Source organism: Nicotiana sylvestris, chromosome 10 (genome assembly GCF_000393655.2).
Source record: "Nicotiana sylvestris chromosome 10, ASM39365v2, whole genome shotgun sequence".
NCBI lineage: Eukaryota > Viridiplantae > Streptophyta > Magnoliopsida > Solanales > Solanaceae > Nicotiana > Nicotiana sylvestris.
This window is the reverse complement of record NC_091066.1, coordinates 138,747,728-138,766,939: the sequence shown is the minus strand read 5'-3', so window position 1 is coordinate 138,766,939 and position 19,212 is coordinate 138,747,728. Positions and strand designations below refer to the sequence as shown.

Sequence of the window (19,212 nt, the reverse complement as noted above, 5' to 3'; positions counted from 1 at the left end):
CCCAAAAGAATTTGGATTCGGATGACATCAAGGGATAAGAGAATGCCAAGTTGAATTCTTGCCAAAGAAGGATTTAAAGGCGCAAAAAAAAAAAAAAAAAAAAAAAAACGTTGGCAGTATTCCACGTTAAAAGTTTCATGCAAACATAATTTCATTACGTAAGTTCCAAACTTGCTTGGCTACTGCGGCTTCATAAAATCAAAGCTACAAACTTGTTAGCATGCTCAAAGTCATAACAAGGAAGAAAATATCAATTTCTTTTTAATAAAAAGGAGGGTGGTTATTTTGCAGTTACTTCAAGTCTAACCTTTGAGATTTGATAAGTCTACACCTCGATAAACCTACAAAGGGGGCATTTGTAGGCATGCAAATTTTATTGAATATAAATTCAATAGAATTATTTGGACCATTTTAAATATATAGTCCAAATAAATATTATAGGCTAATATAATTGAATTAATTATACAAGTCCAATATATATGGGTAAAATAAATAAGTCTTAATCCATTGGGCTAACCCATTTAATTGGGCTAAAGTAATGAGCCCACTTTATTAAGTCCAAGATGTCATCTTCCTAGAGGCCCAGTTTGGTGCCACGTGTCAAATGACGTGGCATGCCAAGTCAAACGGAAGAGCCAATGGGATTACGCCACGTGTTAAAATGACAAGGCATGTCCAGTCACGCTAAAAGGCTAATGAAACCGCGTCACGTGTGCAAGTGACATGTTCTGACCAATCAAATGCAGCCATGTCACACTTCAATTTGATTGGTCGGAAAGAGTTTGTTCTTATCACAACTCTTCCATTCCACAACTATAAATAGGGGTCTTCATAACTCAGAAAAGACACCAGAAGTTATAACAAGAAGCAAGAAAGAGCTCGTGGATCAAACGCTGCAAATTCCTCCACAAGTTTCAAGCTTCAAGTTCAGTTTCAAGAAATCAAGTTCAAGCTCAAGAATGAAGAACAAATCAAGTTCAAGCTCAAGAACAAATTAAGTTCAAGCTCAAAAACGAATCAAGATCAAGTTCAAGCAATCAAACTCAAGAACAAGATCATCGTTCGTGGAAACAAATATAGATTCAAGATCAAGCTCAAAGGCCTTTGAATTTATTTACTATTGAAAAGAAGAATCAAAGGATTCATAGAAATTATAACACTCAAATATTCAAAATAAAATACTACGATTGTTATGATATTTTCGATCTTGATTTTATTTTTATTGTCTACCGTTCGTACCAACTTTTTATCATATAGTAAAAGATACTCAGCTAGTTGTGTGCACTATTGCTTTTATGAGCTGTGGTTGTTGAGCCTAGAGTATGACACCAGTCAATGTTAGGTAAAATGCTTTTTCCAGCCTTTATTTCTCCGTTAGAATAAAACAAAAAGTACGACTTCCATGCCTCTTTCAATAGAAAAATGGAGAAAGTGATGCACCTCGTTCTCAATAATGCTCAAATTAATAATAATTTACAACAAACTGTAGTTGCTAAAGACCACAACAACAAAAGGAACTTCTTGCCACAAAAATCAGTTCAAGAAATCTCTTTCGGAACAAATGATAAGCCGGTACACAAAGCATTCCGTATTAACGAAGGGTCCGGGAAGTACGATATAGATAGACTAGCCTAATGCAAGCATTAGTGACTACTTCGACAGCTCAAACACGTTGCTCCAAGGCTCCTCTTCAGGAAATGGAACAAAAGATCCAAGCACTTCTCTTCAACCACCAGATCTCCTTCATTTTCATTTTCATTATTCCGTGCAATAGTATGCGATTAACATCCAATGATCCAAAGCAGCTAGTCTAGTAACTATCATCTCTGTCTCTTTCTCAGACTCAAAACCTTATATACAAATGCTTTATAAACAAGGGAAAGACATAAGACTACATTCATCTCATTGATGCAAAAATCCAGCCACATCCATCTACTGCATCAGTCCATGTAGCCCTCTCGGAGTTGGCCTACAATGGCATTCTTGGTTTTTCAGAATCTCTTGCCTCTGATACACCGAGCAAGGGTTAAAATGTTAGCAAGAACACCAATGAGAATGTAATCAGCTGACTATACAGAATCAAAATAAATAGATGGCCAAAGACGGATTCAACTAGTAACTTGTACAGGCACTATAAAAGATTGAACTAAAGAGTGAAAACAGAAGTGCCCCCAGACAACCTAATGAGCTTTCTTTAGGTTGAGTTAATTAACCCGACAGGTTCGCCTAGATGCCTAGTGAAGAACGAGCTGATGGGAAAGCCACTTGACTGTAAGGAGAGGAGCTCCAACCACTTTAATTCTGTCGTGTAGCCCTGCAGATAATTCGAATACCGAACATCCTTCCATCCCTCATTCAATCTGATCTACTAGCTCTAAGACCGACTCAATGGGAGGAATCAGAAGAAGCTACACAGGGGTTTTCACGGGCCTATTCATATGGTACCTAAGGTAATTCTATGATACCCGTGAGGCTTCGACACCAGTAAAATTAGCTTCACAAGGGTATTGGATTCAAGTTGAAGGTATATGAACTTAAACATAGCCGTACGAGCAAAAAGACTCCTAAAGGATGATATTGTTGTTAATAACAATAGAATTTAACTTATATACACTGACAGTGTAACTACTTTTTACAATATTAGTTGGCCACATAACACGAGCAATACTCTCAAAGTAAGCTTTGACAACATCAATTAACAGCCCAACACTGATATAACAGATTGAGCTTATCACAAGTTTTGTTGTAAATTCCTTAATTGTCTAGGTGACATTGGTTTGAAGGAAATCAAGGGCTGAAATGCTGATGCTTTTACTCAAGAACAAAGGCATAGATGACTGGTCAATGAACTATTAGTAAAAAAAAAAAAGAAGGGAGCCCGGTGCACTAAGCTCTGACTCTGCGCAAGGTTCGGGGAAGGGCTGGACCACAAGGATCTATTGTACGCAGTCTTACTCTGCATCTTTGCAAGAGGTTGTTTCCCACAACAATGTTTTTCATTTGGCTACAGACTCCATGTAAAAGAACCTCTATGAACATTATAGATTATTCTGAACCAAAAACAAAATCATGAACCTAAAAATTCAAACATCCACGAAATTAAGCCAATTCAAGACAAGTAAAAGTCTCACCTTTATATGAAGATGGCATAATAATAACATTCATAGTTGCATTGTTGGGAGGAAGCTGCAAACGAAGAGGATAAAGATTCCCATTTAAAGGACTCCGAGTACACACAGTAATTCCCTCAAGCCCCGTTTCCTCCGTCAATCTCTTCGTTAGCTCCTCAACACTATTTCCCTTGAAAGCTATGCTAAGTCCCTCCATTCCGTCTTCAATTTCACCAAATTCATCCGCAATATGATAATATATAAGCCTTCCATCTCCCAATTTAGGCGGCGAACAAACCAAAGAATCACTTGACTGCAAAAAGAAAAAGAAAAAAAGAAGAAGTTAAGTACCATAACTTAGAAATCATTGAATTCACATCCCAGATTAACAAGTTTGCCCGACACCTATACTTGTAGACTGTAACATGTAGCCTGAAAGTAAAGTAAGCTGACTAGAACATTACCACCATAAAAGCTAAAAAGGGTCAACAATACTCCTTAAATGAACAAAATATCTTATTTTTACTCTCCGTTATATTTTGGAATTATTCATACTTGGCTAGCAAATATTTGCCTTTGACCCTAACAAAGCTCCAACAGTATAACATTAAGGTAATTTTAAACTATAATCAAAAGTAGAGGAGCATTTTGACATGTAAAATTAACTCAGTCCGAACAGGAGCTCCTTTAAAAGTAAATGTCAATTACTAGACTATTGCTAATAACAAAAATATAAATACCTCAAACTATAATGGAGAGTAAAATCAAGATATTTTGTATAGAATAAGGTTAAATTTGTATCTTTACCCCAAAATATAATAATAATCATTGAACTTCAAGGTCAAAAGTTGGAAATTACCTCTTGTCTAGAAAAGCTGAGGGATTTTGAGGAACCAGTAGGAGAACTAGATTCAGAAGCAAAAGAATCCGAATGTTGAACCAACGGCGTCGGTGGCTTAGGAACAGGAGAATGATGAACCAAAATCTCAACAACATGAACATCCCAAAGAATCCAATCTTGAGTTTTAGTCCGATGTGGTATATCATGTGTCACTGAATTTCTCCACGGTGGAAGTCCACCATTACCTCTCAAAAACTGTCCGTACCTTGTCCTTAGCTTCACTTGATGTCCTTCTCTAATGGGTTCCCATTCAATTGAAGAATCAAGCCTATTTGGAACAGTTTGTAAAACTTTCCGACCAGTCATACCTAAAAGAAATGGCTGATTTGACGCTGTAAGATATTTTCCGTAGCAACTTTTTAAGCGTATAACGTTGTCGGTTTTTTCGACGAATTCGACTGTCCATTTTGCGTTTTTTGAAGAGCCGTTACGATCTTGGGTTACTGATTCTTCATCTTCATCGGCTGTTAAGTATTTGTCGTGGTGACTTTGTAAACGAACGGCTTTTGCTTTGTGGAAAAGCTCCATTGCTGGTCTTTTTGTTAGAGGACTCCTCTGTGAAAACAAAGAAAGAAAGAGAAATGAAAATTGTTGTTTCAATATTGATAGTTGATTAGGAAAATGGTGACATTGGGATTGAAAAATATTTACTAATATATTAGGAAGTGATAAAGACTGGTGATAGAAAATTTCTATGTAATAATGATGACAGTGGGCATCAGGGGCCAGTCATGTCTGGCTTGACACGGTTTAACGAACAAACCGCGTCCAACGTTAACACGTGAGAAAATCTAGGCTTTATTTTGGATTTTTTCTTTCACCGATTCAAGTTTCTATTTTTAGAGATGGTCAAAATTGGAATAAGGAACAGCAAAAATAAAATCCAGAAAAAAAAGGAACAGAAAATAAAACATTACTTTCCGTATTTATAATAACTTAAAATATTTCAAATTTCTACCAACCAATATACGAGTACAAATGGTTGTTTATAATTATAGTGATTGGTGACTACAAAAATAGTAAGTTTTTTCCGTCCTTGTCAAGTATTTTAAAAATAAATTTTTATTTTTACTTGTAACTTTGCATATCAAGAGAAAAATAATTAATTTTTCTTCTTTTACCCTTAGCATTAATTACTCATTCCAAATTATTTTTAAATTCATTAAGACTATACATCAATTAATATGCGTATCATGGTAAATTATACACTTTATTTATTATTTTTTAAGGGACGTAAAAAGTCCAAAATTGACAACTAAAAGTTAAGTACCGTAAATGTGTAGAATTCATATCTGTTCTAAAGATGTATAGTTTTATGTTTTAAAATAAATAAATATGGATGTCAGAGTAAAATAGTGCATAATTTTGAGCTCTCGGAGTTGAAAAAAGAATTTTACAAAAAGAGAAGTTTGGACATTGGAAGGTTCTGGATACTCTCTTTATTTTAGTTTATGTGGCAAAATTTAAAACAGCAAAATCTTTAAACTTTATGATATTTAACATTCTAATATTTCAATAATGATAAAGTATGCTATTATTAAACGTGCATTATTCTTTCTAAAGTAAGAAAATAATATCATATAAAATGGTTAAAGAAAATATAATCGTTTGGATTAACTGTGGCAACATATTCAGAAGTTTGACCTAAATGGTCTGGTTTGAATTGAATTAATCTAAAGATGGACCTATATCACACGTTTGCATCTTATACTATGTGAAGAAAAAGTTAGCTTCAGAAATTCTTATGAAGATACCTAGACGGATACTTAACTACCTTTTTGGTTATTCTAGTAAGAATTATTGGAATTAAGAAAGTAGGGAAAAAGAGGGTAATCAATAATCCCATAGCTAGGTAGTGTGTCTGTTATTCTTATTCTTTAATATTCCAACCTAATTAGAATATATGATGGTGCGATTTCTCGAATCTGTTTTTACCCCCATAAGGCAAAAAAAGGAGGCCAATTTTCTATCCTTTTCAATAAATTTCTTATTCAAAATTTTTGCTTTTCGAAACTGTCCGAAAGGCTTAATAAAACAAGCTATTGTCAAAAGAAAAAAAAAAAAAATCACAAGCAAAACTATCATTCTTTCAGCTGAAATCTATGGCCATTGCAGTTTGAAATTGAGTAGGGGAATGTTTTTCTTTTCCTTTGATCCACACGGTTGGTATATCTTTAATTACTTTCTCCGATCCAAAATAAGTGACCAATTATCTTTTTATTTTGGTTCAAAATAAGTGTTCATTTATATAATAAACTCTTATGTAAGTATCCCTAAGAAGTCTTTTACTCCTCATATTAAATTATGCTGCAATATTAAATTAAGGGTAGTTTAGTCACACTAACTATTTTTGTCTAAAATTTAATATTTTCTTAATGGGCGTGCCCAAGTTAAATTGGTCAGTTGTCGTGTATTCCCCCATGGTTGTTTGGGATAAGACTCCAAACTAAACTGGTGATATTAACGACTTTTCTCAAAGCTTTCAATTGAGCTAAGAAGAACAAAAGAGTCATATATCCTTTATTTGACCCTTAGTTAACAAGTTATCAATTCATGTAACACATCCTTGGAGTTGTCGTACTTCACATTCATTCTCTTTCAACTCTCTTTTTCTGTCTCTTTTAGTTACCTCTTTCTCTCTAGTTTCTTCTTACGTAGTGAAGATTATTTCCACTTGATTATGGAGTATGGACATGAAACAGAGAAATTTCTGGAGATTTAGTTTTCATAAGAGATCGATAAATAGGAAATAATAAATAAAATGTAAGAGATCTTTGTAAGATTATGTTTTTCTATTCAAATTGTAACTGTTGATATAAGATTATTTCTCCACAAAGCACATGCTAGGAGGGTATATGTCAAATTATATGGACTTAGTTACAAGTATATATATCGAAGAAACAAGTTTAATATAAAAGTAAGAATCCCCATACCCCATTAAAAAGCTAGTAAGCTGATTAAAATTGATTTTTGCTCCTGTTAATGACTACACCGCACCCTGTTTTACTGTAATACTAAGGTTTCATATTCATATATATTCAAGCCACGTACATTACGTGTCCCAGCCACGTAAGAAAATAAAAAGGACTTTTTCCTACCAGGCAAAGGCAATAAATGATTACTGTAATTATTCACCAAAATTAGCTAATCCGTATAACATGACTACGAAATATGTAGTATATGTCCAATTCTAATCATAATTAGTGAATAAGTTATAAAAAAACAAACTAGAGACGAAAAATCATAAGTTGACATAATTAAGAAACATACCTTAGCCATCCTAGGAGAGAAAGAAAAACTTGAATGAATCGACATCGGAGATCCCAAATCCAAACTTGAAAGTTCATCGGAAACCGATGAAAAACTCGAAACCATCGTTAAATAATCGGTCAACGACTCATTTTCCGGTACATCAACAGGTTCCACGTTCCACAAAATCCAATTTTGTGTGCTACCACTATATGGACTATCATGTGTCACTGTATTTCTCCATGGTGGTGTCCCTCCATTTGCACGTAAATAATTTCCTCCAAAACCCCTTAATTTCACTTGAAATCCATCTCTTATTGGTTCCCACTCAACTCTCGTCTCCTTCATTTTTTCCGGCAAAGTTTGAAGCACCTGTTAAAAATATAATTAAATAAATAAAAAATATTTTCTCTATTATTTTAAGTTTTAGATAAAATGATCGGACAATTAAAAATATGGTGTAAGCACAAATAGCCTAGGTTTGACTTCTACAATTACTAATTATAAAGACTTTCACGTGCTTGACTCAAGAAAATAAATTAGGCGAATACATGAATAGATACATAATTAAGTAATAAAAATATTGAAAACATAATTGATTTTTTAGGTTAGAGGTGGCATAAACATAATCTATCTGTCCCATTTTACGTGATGGCATGAAGTTTAAGAATGAGAAATATATGAAATTAGAGTTATAAGATAAGCTATAGAAATTTTTATTAAAATAGAAAGGTTAGAGTTAAATTATAACCAAATACTTATCACATAAATTAGGACAGAATAAGTACCTTTTTTCCTGTCATGCCAAGAAGAAACGGCTCGTCGGAAGCCGTGAGATACTTGCCGGAGGTAGTTTTCAGCCGGATAAAGCGGCTGTTTCCGGCGTCGACAAGCTCAATCAGCCACCGTGCTTTTCTTGATGAACCGTTTCGGCTTTGTCGGATGTTTTGTTGATCATCGTGTGCTACTAGGTATTTGTCCAGATGACTTCTCAATCTTACAGCCTTGGCTTTGTAGAATAATTCCATTAGTGTTAAACTTTGTTAATGATGGTAGATGTAAAGTTGAAGAGGAATATGGATTTAATTAAGCAAAGGGGAGATCAAATATAGAAGAATAAATAATTGTAGTGATGTTACTTATAAGAGGAGAAAAGATAGTTTTTGTTGGATGGTTTTTGTATTCTTGCCGAAGTGATTAAGGAAGAGGAACAAGAGGTCCATTATAATAATATTGTATGAGATATGTTTACTTTTGGCTGTGAATTATAGTAGACTTTTCGTTCTCTAATTTCTATACCTTGGTAATTTATGAATGGTCAAACTTAAATTATTTTGCCAAGCCTAATATACATATACTCGTACCATAATAATTTGCATCATTTACTTGCTTACTTTGTGGTGAATTTACTTTAGAAAACACTATTGACCGTAATCTAATTTGTTATGAAAGTCAAATGAGAGAAAAAGTATAAATTTAAGTGTTATCAATTGATTGTTTAACATGGTAATTTGACTGATTTCAGAAAGTTACTGTCCTACTTTAGAGTACTAACTCATATAATAATTATACACACTTATAATTTAGGATCTTTATCTTTATATAAGAAAAATGGTACTAATTAGGCTTCATATATTCGATCTTAAATTAGTTGAGATTAAGGCATAATTATTGTTATTTTATATTTTAAGCGGTATAATTGTAAAAATATATTTCAGATATTAGTTTATAAATTTTAACTAAAAAAAAAGAATTTAACTACACTTATTCATCTAGGTAATCATGATTTGTATGAAGATCATGGGTAATGCTTGAGCTCCACAAAAAAAGGGTAGAAAATGATGGAGATGTGAAAAGAAGCCGCGGAAGGAAGACTAAAGTAGGAGAGTGAAGACAGACCGTTGAATTCATTGAAATATGAAATTTCGAGGAGGCTATTGTTGTCTGAATCTTCATCATGTAGTAGAAGGGCAAAAGATTGGTAATAATCATCCACGCGCTAGAAAGTATGTGAGTGATGTGTGCCATCGGGCAAAGCGGTACCTTAAGGGATAATGCCATAGACAGCTTATTTCGAGTATTAATTGTTGTTTCTGCGGCTCAATCTATAGGTCTTACCGAGATAATTTTCCAATGCTTTCATTTTTATGTGTGTTGTCTTTATTAGAAAAGAAAAGGAAAATAAAGTTTCTAAAGATATTATCACTTTTAGCGAGTCTATTACTCAAATGGTCACTCACTATCTCAAATTATCTCCTAAAGTCACTTTTTTCGCTTGTAACAACAAAGTCACTGAACTATGCCTTTTGAACTCAGAAGGTCACTCGACTAGATTTTCCAAATTTTGGATTGCCAAGTACCTATTTTACCCTCAGAATTATAAACATTTATCTTCTTTTTATTTTTTTAAAACTTTTTAATATTATGATTTTTTTCCTTTTTAATTTACAATATGGACTTACCTATAGAATAAATAAATATTATTTATAAATTAAAAAAAAAAAGTATTTAAGCATATGTAATGCTGGAATAACAAAATAATGAGCATAGTAAAAAAATTAATTAGAATAATTTGTTAGTAAAAAATAATTTTAGTATTAACAACAAAAATTCAAAAATTTATTTACATAATTCAGAATGAAAAAAAATAAAAGTTGTAACATATATATTTCATGCACATAATATAAAAAGTAATTATTTAAATAAAGGTATTTTATAACGTACATTATATATTATTGAAAATTATGCTCAATTATATTATATATATAATCCATGCACGACTTAACATAGCATATTTACTCTATACATATAGTCTCCTACTTTTCGGTGACATAACTTTGTATCGTCGGAAAGTTGGTAGAAACATAATAATATAATTGAGCATAATTTTCAAGAATATATAATGTATATTATAAAAATACCTTTATTTAAATAATTATTTTTATATTTGTAACACTCCTCAAATTTATAAAAGTTTCGAGACATGATAATTATTGAATTAAATTATTATTATTATTTTTATTGCCTATATATATATATATATACTCACACACACTTAAATAATTGGATATACAATTAGATAAATTTTAATATTATTAATAATTAAAAGTGGATATCATTAATTATTAGTTAAGTTAAAAACAAATGCGGGGGGGGGAGGGCCTAAAGCCCATAAAATAAGCTGTTGGAAAACAAAGGCTTCAAGCCTTAAGAAAGCACTGGCATTCACGTAAAAGGAAAAAAGCCAAAGCCTTGGACGAAAAACAGAACGCTAGTTCTGTTGCTTACGAAACAAAGAGTCACGAAACAGAGCTACTTACTCATGCAGGCAACGAAAAATCCTAGGGTTCTTTACAAACCACTAATTCTTGAACTCAAGTATATAAAATTCCCTATTGTCAATTATCCTAAAGTAGTAGTAGGTAAAAATAGAATATTTAATTTCCTTCTTCCTCTATATCAACAGTAAATTCCATGTTTAGGTGTGAAACTTTAAAATTAATTAAAATGCACTAGTTGTTATAGAATCAATTATTTGACGGGTATAAATTGGACTGGAGTCTACGTATTGGCTCGAGAAGTTTTGAGGTGAGTTGATACAACCCTTTACTAAAGTGGTTTAACTCACAAAAGCACGCATACAAGATGTTTGATAAATTGCTTAAAAGAGTTTATATTTACTTAATTGGAATGAGTGAGTACCTATTAACTTAGAATTGTTCTAGCAAAAGTTTAGATGATTTATTATGATATATGTGCAAAAAATTTCAGATTTTTGTGTTATTCTTATATGCTACTTTCATGTTGAAAATTTATGAAGAAGCAAGAATCTTTAGAAATACTTTTAGATATTTATTTCATTCTTATGTCATGCTTTACATTTAAAGATACACGCATGAGCATGTACATGATGTTCCAAAAAGAAAAGATTTAGACTTAAAAAGTCACAAGAAGAAGTTTTATAAAGAAAAGATTTTTGGGAGTATCCTTTATTCTGAGAAGGGGTCATCGTTCAGGCCGAGGGTCCTGACCAAGGCGTTGACTTCCTGAAACTACTTGTGCCAAAGTAGGGAGCACACGAGCCGAGGGTCTCGTTGCTGAGAATTTACTTAGTCATGCTAAGGTATGATACATAAGCGCTGAGAATCATGAAGCGAGTGGCACCTCGTGGATTGGGCCTATTCGATCAGGTTGGGATTGAACCCATGCCGATCACACGGTGACTGAGACAGAATTAAGTCAGGATAGTTGGAACTCCCAAAGTATAAAGAGAAGTAATTTTTTTAAGAAAAAGAAAAAATTTCTTTTAGAATATTCATAAACTGCTATTATGCAATTATTTTAGAATTGTTCTTAGAGGCTTTATGTTTTCTATGCATTTAGATTCTTTTCTCGTAATATGTATTGTATTAAAGTTTCGTCCCATGTCGTTAAGACTCACTGAGTACAATGGATGGTACTGACATTCTCATTTTGGAACATATGTTGGTCTACGGTACAACGTAGGAACCGTTTTTGCAAGCGAACATGCTACAGTTTATGACTTCCCTCCCTTCCAGTGCTATTGGTGAGCTCCGCTTTTGTTCGTGGAGTATTCCTTAGAGTCATCTTTATTTAGCTATTTCTTTGTTTACTTAGAGAACCGGCCAGGAAATTTCATGTCTTGAGCAGTGCGTCAGTTTATCAGTAGAGGCTTCATAGACACAGTCGGTGGATTAAGATTCAGATGTTTTTTATAACAACTTAGCAGTATTTTATTGGTTACTAAATAAAGTTTTGAAGTTGGCTTTTTTTAGATATTTAAATTATTTAAAGGTATTTTGTTACAATAGTGTCTTGTGGCATATAAAGTTTGAAGTTATAATAGATTTGATAAGCGCAGATAGTTCGCTCGGTCATGTTTAGTGATTGGGTGCCAGTCCCGACTTGTTCAGAAAATGGGTCGTGACAAACTTGGTATCAGAGCCTCAAGTTTATGGAGTCCTAGGGGTCTATGAAGTCGTGTTAGTAGAGTTTTGTTTATGGGTATGAAGCGCGCTATACTTATAAACAGGAGGCTACAAGCATTTAGGAAAAGTCTCATTTTTTCATACTTTAGATTATGCAGTAGAGCCTACCTCTAAGAAATTATCTAATGTATTCTTTTCTCCAAAACTCGCAGAAATGGCTCGTACTCGCAACTTTGGCACCGACACTCAGGATGCTGCTCAAGAAACTATTGCTACTATTGTGGCTCAAGGTAGAACTAAAAAGGCTCCAACTCAGAAAAGGAAGGGTAAATCCACAAGTGGGCTTCAAGTACCCCGGGTTGAACATGACGAAGGGGTGGAGCATGATGATCCAGTACCTCAAGATCCAGTGCCGCCCCCAACAGCAGCTCCAGCTCAGACAACTATATCTCCGTAGATGAGTCAGATGTTTACTGCAGTCAACAGTGCTATGGAGATGTTTAAAGCCTTCATGGCCAACTAGAACGAGAGAAGAGATGAGATTCCACCTCAATCAAATAGACAGAACAATTCTGAGTCCTCAAGAGTAAATGAATTTTTGAAGTTAAGTCCTTCAGTGTTCCATGGTTCCATAGTTAAAGAAGATCCAATGTTGTGGCTGGAGGGTGTCAAGAAAGCCCTCCGAGCGATAAAGGCATTTGATGATGAAGTTGTGGAGATGGCTGCTTACCAGCTTATAGATGTGGCCAACACTTGATTTGAGATGTGGGAAAAGGAAAGAGATGAAGATGATGGTCCACCTACTTGGGAAGAATTTGAAGAGGCCTTCATGGCTAAATTTACCCCGAAAGAGGATAAGGAAGCTAAGGCTACAAAATTCGAACAGCTCAAGCAAGGGAATAAAAGTGTGCAAGAGTACTACATGAAATTCATAAAGTTAGCTAAGCATGCTTCTCACATGGTTAAGACAGAAAAAGTAAAGATTAGCAGGTTTTTTAGAGGTTTAGCTTACCAAATTAAGGATACGACATCAGCTGCAGCGGTAGGGATGACATCCTACTCCTCTATTGTAGGATTTACCAAGCACTTATAAAAAGACAGACAACAAAAGAGAGAAGAAAAAGAGCATAACAAGAAAGCCCGGATAGCGGGTAGGTTTAATGGTACATCCAGTGGAGGTGGAAGGTATTCCTATAATAAGGAGTCATTAGCACCAGCTCAGTCCAGTCACCAGTCAGGTGGTGGGTCTTCTTTCAGACGTACTCAGATTTATGGAAACCAGCCTCGCTAGAATCAGAATTTTAGGACATCATCCTTACATAGCTAGAGTCATGCTGAGCAACATTAACGCCAACAAAGTCTTTGTGAAACATGTAAGCGGCAACATTCAGGTCAGTGTAAGCTCGGGTTTCATGGTTGTTATCATTGTGGATACATTGGTCATATAAAGACCAACTGCCCAAAGTTGCAACGTAATTTCAGTGGTGGATCAACTCGTCCTTCTAGTTCCTCAGCTACTGCAGTTGCACCACCTCAAGCTGTTGTTCTTATAATCAGACCGGGCACGGGGCAGGCAGAGGTGCAGATCGAGTTACTCGGGGAGGGGGACAACCCCGTTTGTTTGCTACACTTGATCGTTAGAGTGCAGAGGCATCTGCAGAAGTTATTACAGGTATACTTTTAGTCTGCTCACATAATGCTTATGCCATAATGGATCCAGGTTCAACGTTTTCATATGTGACTCCATACTTTGCAATTAACCTCGGACTAGAACCTGAACAACTTAGTGAGCCATTCCTAGTATCTACTCCAGTTGGCGAGTCAGTGAAAGTCACAAGAGTCTATAGAGGTTGTATAGTTTCAGTCCAAGGTCACAACATCAAAGCTGATCTCATAGAGTTAGAAATGGTGGATTTTGATGTGATCATGGGTATGGATTGGTTGTCTTCCTGCTATGCCATGTTAGATTGTCATGCCAAGATAGTTAGGTTCCAATTTCCAAATGAAGAAGTCTTAGAGTGGAAGGGTAGTTTAGCATTGCCTGTAGGTAAGTTTATTTCTTACCTTAAGGCACAACGAATGATCGGTAAGGGGTGTCTCGCCTATTTGTCTCACATCATTAATCCAGAATCAGAACCACCAGCTCTTGAGTCTGTGTCAGTTGTTAGAGAATTTCCAGAAGTTTTCCCAGATGACCTTCCTGGACTTCCTCCTGAAAGAATCATAGACTTTGGCATTGATCCCATGTCAGGCACGCAGCCCATATCTATACCTCCTTATAGGATGGCTCCAACAGAACTTAATGAGTTGAGAGAATAGTTGAAAGACCTCCTTGACAAGGGCTTCATCAGGCCGAGTGTTTCATCGTGGGGTGCCCCAGTCCTGTTTGTCAAGAAGAAAGATTGGTCTCTCAGAATGTGCGACGATTATCGGCAGTTGAATAAAGTTACCATTAAGAACAAGTACCCACTACCAAGAATTGATGATTTATTTGATCAACTTTAGGATGTAAAGTACTTTTCAAAAATAGACTTGAGGTCGGGGTACCATCAGTTTAGAATCAAAGAAGAAGATATATCTAAAAAGCCTTTAGAACTCGCTACGGGCACTATGAATTTCTAGTAATGTCCTTCGGGTTGACAAATGCCCCAGCTGCATATGGACCTCATGAACAGAATTTTCAAGCCATTCCTGGATATCTTTATTATCGTGTTTATAGACGATATTTTGGTGTACTCTAAGAGCAAGGAAGATCATGCAGAACACCTCAGAATAGCCTTGCAAACCTTGAAGGAGAATAAGTTTTATGCCAATTTTTCAAAATGTGAGTTCTGGTTGCAGTCAGTGGCATTCTTGGCCACGTAGTATCTAGTGAAGGCATAAAAGTAGACCCCCAGAAGACAAAAGCAGTCAAGAACTGGCCTAAGCCGACAACGCCAACCGAAATCAAGAGTTTCTTGGGGTTAGCTGGCTACTATATAAGGTTTGTAGAGGGGTTTTACTCACTTGTAGATCCATTAACTAAGTTGACTTAGAAAGCAGTTAAGTTCCAGTGGTCAGACGTTTGTGAGCAGAGTTTTCAAGAGTTAAAGAAGAGGTTGACCATTGCACCTGTATTAACCTTGTCGACAGGTTTGGGTGGGTTCACAGTGTATTGTGATGCCTCCAGAGTCGGTCTCGGTTGTGTTCTTATGCAAAATGAAAAAGTTATTGCTTATGCTTCCAGGCAGTTAAATAATCATGAAAAGAACTACCGCACACACGACTTGGAGCTTGCAACAATGGTGTTTGCATTAAAGATATGGCGACACTACCTTTATGGCGAACATTCTGAAGTGTTTACAGATCACAAAAGCCTCCAGTACATTTTCAAGCAAAAAGAATTAAATTTGTGGCAGAGAAGGTGGCTTGAGCTACTGAAAGATTATGACATCAATATCCTTTATCACCCCGGCAAAGCTAATGTTGTAGCATATGCACTTAGTAGGAAGTCAATGGGTGTCTTGGCCCATCTTGCAGTGCAAAGGCGAACTTTGGGTCGAGAAATTCAAAAACTGGCAAATGATGGAATTAGACTGGATGAGACCGAAGAAGGAGGTATAGCTGCTTATGGCTTAGCGCAATACTCTTTAGTTGCGCATGTTAAGGCTAAGCAAGATGAAGATCCGTACTTAGTGAAGTTAAAAGAAAGAGTTAGAAGCAAAGAAATCACTTCTTTCACTCTAGGAAGTGACGGAGTTTTGAAGTTGAATGATTGGTTATGTGTGTCTGATGTAGATGGTCTTAGGAAGGCCATAATGGAAGAAGCTCACAGTTCGAGGTACTCTATCCACCCAGGTGCTACCAAAATGTATCTGGCCTTGAAAGAGTTGTATTAGTGGAAAGGCATGAAGAAGCAAGTAACAGATCATGTGGCTAAATGTTTGAATTGCCAGCAAGTCAAAGCTGAGCATCAGAGGCCTGGTGGCCTAGCTCAAGATATAGAGATACCACAGTAGAAGTGGGAGATGATTAATATGGATTTGTAGTAGGTATACCTCGCACATACTGTAAGCATGATTCAATTTGGGTTATTGTAGACTGACTGACAAAGTTCGCGCATTTTCTAAAAGTAAAGACGACATATTTCGCAGACCAGTATGCGCAATTGTGCATCAAAAGAATAGTTTGATTGCATGGTAATCCAGTTTCAATCATATCTGACAGAGGCCCTCATTTCACGGCACATTTTTGGCATGCATTTCAGAAAAGATTAGGTACCAAGGTCAATTTGAGCACCACTTTCCATCCACAGACCGATGGTCAGGCAGAAAGGACCATTCAAACTCTCGAAGATATGTTGCGTGCATGTATTATAGATTTTGGAGATAATAGGGATGATCACATGCCACTTATAGAATTTTCTTACAATAACAGCTATCAGGTGTCACACCTCCTTTTTCTACCCTGAAAATGGGGTATAGGGGAGTTTTTTCAATTAAAGTAACAATAATCGAAACGGGATTATTTATTTAAGTTTAGAGTCGTCACTTAAGATAATTTATGGTGTCCCAATTCACCGGTTTAAAATCCCGAATCGAGGAAGTTTGATTCTGTTTTACCGTCCGTGAAACACAGAAATCCGGGTAAGGAATTCTGTTAACCTTGGAGAAGGTGTTAGGCATTCTTGAGTTCCGTGGTTTTAGCACGGTCACTCAACTATTATTATTGGTCTAATTATCTGATTAATTATATATTTTACACCTACTGGGCATTTTTAACCTTTGACCGCTTTTAATTATCCATGATTGTCATACAACTAATTATTTGATACACATTGTGAATCATGTCACAGGAACCGTACTCATGATCTATAACATATTTAATTTATTAACAAGATTAAATTGTGGTCGGGTCACATATATGTACCCCCGGATTTGAAAATTATATATCACAACTACGTCACGGGAACCGTACCCGTAGCTATGATAATTTATTTAATTAACGCGCCTAAAGCAAACTACGAAAGTTCAAAGCATTTTTCTACATTAGTTAAGATATTGATGTGTGGGCCATAGAATATGTGATTGGATGGCACACCTCAACTTATTTAAAGAAAAGATGTTCCTAATTATAGCAAGCTAAAAAATTTTAACGTTAAAGAAAAAAATTGAACCGAAGTTCAATGTAATGCTACATAATCAGATATATGCTTGGGGTAGGTTTGTTCAACCTTTGATTATTTAAAAGAGAATTTGGTCCAACAATGGCCCATTGAATGATGTGTAGATGGAAATTAGTATCAGTTGGGCTCAAAGTTGAGCCCAATACACAAATAGAGGACCAGGGGAGAACAGGTTAGTTTGCCGTTGGCATGGCCTTTTAATTGGGCTGATTGCAAGCCAGTTCCCAAATAAGGAACCGTTTTATTATACAAGAGAAATAAAATAAGAATTCAAGGTCGTTTGGGCCTGAAGTCGAGCCCAAAGACAAGAGTGAACTCAAGTAGAAGGCAGCCCAGCCTAAGTTCGACCAGGCTGTCCCAACTGGGCCTTTGTCAGGCCCACATACACACAAAAAAACTAGCTTCCTTTACATCATATGTGTAATGTCAAAATCAACATTGTAAATATGATTCTTAAATCATGTTACTAACAAGAATTAAACTTCAATTTGAACCAGCATCAGCTCGATTTATCAATATAAAATTATAACAACTAGATGAATGGGGCACAAACAGTCCCGCAAATGACTATTAAACATAAGTTGTGGGCTGGAATTATAAATCCAGCTTGCCTAGTCAAACATTTATTTTATTAACATTATACTATATACATCCAAAATCTATAATAATGTTTAAGTAATAAAAATGTTCAACACAACATGATACCTCTAAGCTGATGTTGAATATTTAAGTCATAAACATTATTCTTACAGTCCTAACAGGCTTAATCAGAAATTGTAAAGGAAAAGCTACAGGATGAACAACTAAACAATAACATAAAAGAAACCAGTAGTTCCATTCAAAAGCATTGGGCTACAAACTTTATTTTTCACACTTTCAGAGTTCAAGACATACTTGAAAGCAGCAAAGAAAAGCAGAAAAGAAGCTTCAGCAAAGAACAATGAGACAACAGTAGTAGCTACACTAGATTTACAACATATTCAACCCAGTACTTCACAATAAAATCTAAGTGTTTTTGCTAGCCAACAAAAGAGGTTCAACCAACTGATGGAATAGTGATTGAGTTTTTCTTGGTGTATTTTTTTTGTTCTGAAAATCTATATCAGCATGTGTCTAAATGAGTGAATAAAGGGTACTATTTATAAGCCTAAATGCCATGTGATGGAAAAATCGTTTAGGGAAAATTTCCCTATTAGCCTGAAAAGGCATCTTTTTAACAAATTTGGACAGCTAGTTGTCCCTCATTGGCTTCTACACTCTGTGCTAACCAAATGAGGCCAACTGCCCCTATTCTAGAACATTCCAACATGGTCTTATCCTATTTCATACTTAGACACCCTTCAAACAAACCCCTTAAGTTTCTTTATTATTCAATTAACCCCTCACAATTTCAATTGATATCAAATGATGCCAACCAGAATTGATAAGCTAAAACTAACAATAAACTGACAATCATACTCTGAAACTAAATTACAACTAATTAATTATTTAGGCAAAACAAACTATCACATAATTTCAAATACAACAAATAATTAACTACTAGAATAGCCAACACAGTTTTACTAATTAATCTAAGCATGCTTTACTTAGCCAAAACTGATAATTAGTAAACTAGAACAAAACTAATTAGAATGACTAGAAGATTAAAATGACTTCAAACGAAAATAAGTAATCTAACATGCTAAAGAAAGTATGAAACTACCAAAACCACACTGATTCAAGCAAGAAAGACAAAGAAGACAGTGATGACTCTAGAACATGAACAAGCAAATTAATGAACCCTAAAAAAAGAACTACTGACTCGAGCATAAAGAGAACAATGGTGAAATCAAACAGGGA

At 35.1% G+C, this 19,212-nt stretch overlaps 2 protein-coding genes across 2 annotated transcripts; one reads left to right on the top strand and one right to left on the bottom strand.

Annotated features, from left to right (window-relative positions):
- Positions 1–1,444: 1,444 nt before the first annotated feature.
- Positions 1,445–8,428, bottom strand: LOC104248461 (uncharacterized). Its single transcript, XM_009804714.2, has 5 exons — positions 8,049–8,428; positions 7,282–7,632; positions 3,970–4,566; positions 3,132–3,423; positions 1,445–2,007 (listed from the first exon to the last, which is right to left on the bottom strand). Exons 1-5 carry the CDS (start codon positions 8,286–8,288, stop codon positions 1,970–1,972), a joined length of 1,518 nt encoding a protein of 505 aa, XP_009803016.1. The 5' UTR covers positions 8,289–8,428; the 3' UTR covers positions 1,445–1,969.
- A 4,544-nt stretch (positions 8,429–12,972) lies between these two features.
- On the top strand, positions 12,973–14,528 carry LOC138880027 (uncharacterized). The gene is made up of 4 exons (XM_070159679.1): positions 12,973–13,199; positions 13,311–13,468; positions 13,601–13,828; positions 13,930–14,528. Exons 1-4 carry the CDS (start codon positions 12,973–12,975, stop codon positions 14,526–14,528), a joined length of 1,212 nt encoding a protein of 403 aa, XP_070015780.1.
- The last annotated feature ends 4,684 nt before the right edge of the window (positions 14,529–19,212 follow it).

Excerpts from the sequence above, each read along its gene's own strand:
- LOC104248461 (XM_009804714.2), bottom strand. The coding sequence starts at position 8,288 with ATGGAATTATTCTACAAAGCCAAGGCTGTAAGATTGAGAAGTCATCTG. Across the intron at positions 7,633-8,048 it reads TTGGCATGACAGGAAAAAAG|GTGCTTCAAACTTTGCCGGA; the intron begins GTACTTATTCTG and ends TATTTTTAACAG. Across the intron at positions 2,008-3,131 it reads TATGCCATCTTCATATAAAG|AGGCAAGAGATTCTGAAAAA; the intron begins GTGAGACTTTTA and ends TCGGTGTATCAG.
- LOC138880027 (XM_070159679.1), top strand. The coding sequence starts at position 12,973 with ATGTGGGAAAAGGAAAGAGATGAAGATGATGGTCCACCTACTTGGGAA. Across the intron at positions 13,200-13,310 it reads GAAAAAGTAAAGATTAGCAG|ACAACAAAAGAGAGAAGAAA; the intron begins GTTTTTTAGAGG and ends ATAAAAAGACAG. Across the intron at positions 13,469-13,600 it reads TGGTGGGTCTTCTTTCAGAC|GTCAGTGTAAGCTCGGGTTT; the intron begins GTACTCAGATTT and ends GGCAACATTCAG.